We start from the raw sequence: 3,763 nt of genomic DNA, 5'->3' as shown, positions 1-3,763 counted from the left end.
TCACTGTGAGACAGAAATGACAGAAGCCACAACTACAGCCCACTTTCTTTCCTTCTTTTGACTGCATCATGCATTAATAGCAGCTCTGGATTCTTCAGAAAATGACAATGATCCTGTGAACAGTGCAAATATTCTGTTATTGAAGCTGAAGATGGTTGTTTAATGACCTCACCTTGGTCATTGTTTCCAGTCACGTTGAGTTATTGGAGAAGACGTATCAGTAAACTTGTTATATAATATGTTTGTCCGCAGCTGAATGATGATGACAAGACAGATGGCCGGGAGCAGGAGGAGGATGTTGAGCTTGACGAGGATTTCCTGCGGTGGTACCGGGAGCAGAGACTTCGGGAGATGCAGCAGAAAGCCGCCAGCTTGTGAGTCATCATTTCTAAAATATGGAAGATCAGAATGACACTGCAGGAAGTTTATATTACGTATCCTTCTTAGATCAGATCTTGGGGTACAGAAATCTTCTACTGTTAATTAAAGGGGCATTCCACTCCAGAAGGGAGTCTTGTTTTCCAATAAATAATGTGTCAATAAATACATAATCAGCCGAATTTTGTGGAATTCACCTTAGGATGAATTACGTGATGTGTGTTTTATAAAACAATAATGACACTCATTAAACCCATGCAGACCCTACCCATGCATTCCCTATACGCATAGACACTTTGTTTATCGTACATATTTTCGGAATAAATGAGGTACGCTGAGCACACCGAGAAGGCAAATTGTTCATAAGATAGCATTTTAGAATACAAGAAGAATACGAGATTTCTTAGTGAACCTGAAATTAGTTTGGTAACCTTACCTTAAAGTTCTGCATTGTATTCAGCCATAGGATTAATTCAATTAGAGGGTACTTGGGGAGTTTAGTAGAAGACTGAATGCTTTTGAGGCATGTGGAGCAACTGGGTACTTTGTCGTATAATGTGAAGTCGTATGCAGTTATCACTTCCTAAAATGAATATCTATCGGAAAATAACACTCTCGTGTGGAGTGGAATGCCCCTTTAAGACAAGTAACTTTGTGGCTGCCAGCAGCATCTGGGAAAAGGACAGAATTTTTTTTGTTTTTATCTCCCATTAACCAGTAAACCACCTTAATACGTAACACACCAGTTTTGTACAGTAGATACAAGGTGAGTAAGGCCAGACTGTAAGGTTTGATCAGGAAGAACCCTTTTCAATACGTGTGGTGGGATCTTTAACCTGCATGAGGTGTAGCTCTTCTTAAACACACAACAGATTAAGATGTATTTGATCTTTTTTGTATAATGTTTTGTCTCTACGGTCACTTTGTACATTCCATCTACTTTCCAGACCGACGTTTGGACATGTTTTTGACCTGACGAGAAGTCAATATGTGGACGCCATCGACAAGGAGAACAAACATGTCTTAATCATCATCCACATCTTTGAGCAGGTGAGTTTACGTGATAATCTTTAAGCAGGTAGATTTTAATCGTTAGTCAACTAATTTTCCCTCATTTAGTCCTCTGTTGGCTTCAGGTGTTGATGCCTGGCATCTGTACGAGGGGCATTCAATAAGTAATGTCCCTGACCCATTTCCCATAGCAGGAGATTAATGAAACTTGGCACAGTTATTAGTCTTTCTCTTCATAGGAACCACCCAGAGTTTTGCATTTCTCCCATCATTTGATGTAGCTCTGGCCACCGTTCTTGTAGGACATCCCAGGTTGGTCCTCCGACAGATGCCTCATCAATGGCAGAAGAGGGACGACCAGGTCTGGGAGCTGTTTCCACAGACTTCCGGCCTTGTTTGAATTCAGGATGCCAGCGTTTTACAAGGTCATATGATGGGGCATCATCACCATAAGTTTTTTTTCGTTTCATCAAAAGTCCCCTTTAGTGTGCATCCTTTCAAATACAAAAACCGGATCACTGCGCGACACTCAACTGGTTCCATTTCACACCTGGTCCATTTCACACCTGACTCAGTTCAAACACCAGTAAATCAGTAACCACAATTACGAGGGCGGTTCAAAAAGTAATGCCACTGGTTTTATAACAGGCTCATTTTTTCATCGAATGAGTTGAAATTTGGCACAAATGTACAAGACTATATCCTCTTGAGATTGATGTATCTCAATTTGTGGTGCAAATTTTTATGAGCAACTAACATGATTTTAAGATGACCACACCCTTAAAAGCTTGTCAGGAGATCAGTTCCTCTAGATCTTACCATTTTAAAGTTATTGTAGGAATCCGAAATTTTACCTGTACAATAATAAATGTCTCTATAGATTACATGCCAAATTTCATGTTTGAACTCACAATGGTTCATCTTTTACAGCCACTAGAATGGAGCGAGTGGCTATATTACAGACAGTTTGATTAATAGCCAAATACGTGATTTGTTTAATAAAGGTCTTTGTAGACTGCTTTTCCATTAGCCAAAAGATGCGAAACTTAGCACAATTATTAACTGTTTCAAGATCAAGAAGTGTCTTAAGTTTGATTTTTCTCAGTTAATAAAAGAGTCGGTTATGGAAACGTTAAGCAGACCACCCCTAATCCACCGCTAATTACGACCCTGACGACCTTACTTCACATCAGGAACGAAAAAATGATAAGTGATTGTATTTAAAAGATGAAAATAGGCATGTGGCTTATAGAGAAATGCAACTTGATACATGTGCAATTTTAGTTCCTTGCAATAGCTACAAGTGATTTAGAGACATTATCAATTGCACGTTAATTGACCAACTAATTTCTTCCGACGGGATAACAATGGTGTGGTCATCTTGAACTCAACTCAGTCACTTATAAAAATCTTAACAACAAATTGAGATATGTCAATCTCAAGAGGATATATTGTTGTACCTTTGTGCCAAATTGCAACTCATTCGGTGAAAAAAATGAGCCTGTTATAAAACCAGTGGCATTACTTTTTGAACCGCCCTCGTAGTTCAGAGCTGTTTTTTGCAACATAACCCATAGAGATATGAATCATTACAGATGCAAAATTTCATCTAGATCAGACAACTGGAAGTGGGTCAGGGACATTACTTATTGAATGCCCCTCGTAGGCATCTCTCCAGGACGTTTGGCACAGGACTGTGGGTCTTGATTGTCTGAGATTCTGGAGGAGAAAATTGGCAAGAATCAAAAACATAATTACTCAGTCTGATATGATAATTGTGCTATTCTCATCTTTGTCCTGCTGTTTCCTGTAGTTTGTGCCAGGATGTGATGCCGTCAACGGCTGTTTTCAGTGTCTAGCTCAGGACCATCCTCGGGTGAGTAGGGTTAATTAATCAATCAAGCCACCTCTGGGTAGAGAGTTAGCTACCTACTCTGTACAATCATTGTTACACTGTACAGTGCAAGTCTAAGAGTCATGCAGCAAGGCTATATCCCTGCAAATCAGCTCCATGAAGTGGACTCGGTGTGTTAGGGTTCAGAAGCTTAACAATCCAAACTGCATAATCATGGTTGTATGAGTTATGGGGCTACCACCTGAACACCTGTTATACGGCTGCTGCTTTAACACCTGTCGATACGACTGTGGCCTTAACACCTGTCCCTCTTTCCACAGGTAAAGTTCTGCCGGATCCAGTCGTCGGAGGCAGACGTCAGTCAGACATTCGTAAGTGTCACACAAACAACCCCCAAACACCCACCAAACAACCTCCCCCCCAAACAACCCCCTCCCCAAACAACCTCCCCCCCAAACAACCCCCTCCCCAAACAACCTCCCCCCTAAACAACCTCCCCCCAAACATCCCCCCCCCCCC

At 41.0% G+C, this 3,763-nt stretch overlaps 1 protein-coding gene across 3 annotated transcripts in view; it reads left to right on the top strand.

Annotated features, from left to right (window-relative positions):
- The first annotated feature begins 231 nt into the window (after positions 1–231).
- LOC118415971 (phosducin-like protein) overlaps positions 232–3,763 on the top strand; it is a 5,544-nt gene continuing 2,012 nt past the window's right edge. For all 3 annotated transcript variants that reach the window (XR_004831177.1, XM_035820955.1, XM_035820953.1), the window contains exons 1-4: positions 232–374; positions 1,326–1,428; positions 3,203–3,265; positions 3,565–3,615. Coding sequence is in view for 2 of the 3 variants with exons in the window: in XM_035820955.1 (XP_035676848.1) it covers positions 352–374; positions 1,326–1,428; positions 3,203–3,265; positions 3,565–3,615 (240 nt within the window). In the remaining variant the exon portion in view is untranslated. The remainder of the gene's footprint in view (positions 375–1,325; positions 1,429–3,202; positions 3,266–3,564; positions 3,616–3,763) is intronic.

Source organism: Branchiostoma floridae, chromosome 5 (assembly GCF_000003815.2).
Source record: "Branchiostoma floridae strain S238N-H82 chromosome 5, Bfl_VNyyK, whole genome shotgun sequence".
Lineage (NCBI taxonomy): Eukaryota > Metazoa > Chordata > Leptocardii > Amphioxiformes > Branchiostomatidae > Branchiostoma > Branchiostoma floridae.
The sequence above is the reverse complement of the archived record's forward strand: the minus strand, read 5'-3'. Positions and strand labels throughout refer to the sequence as shown.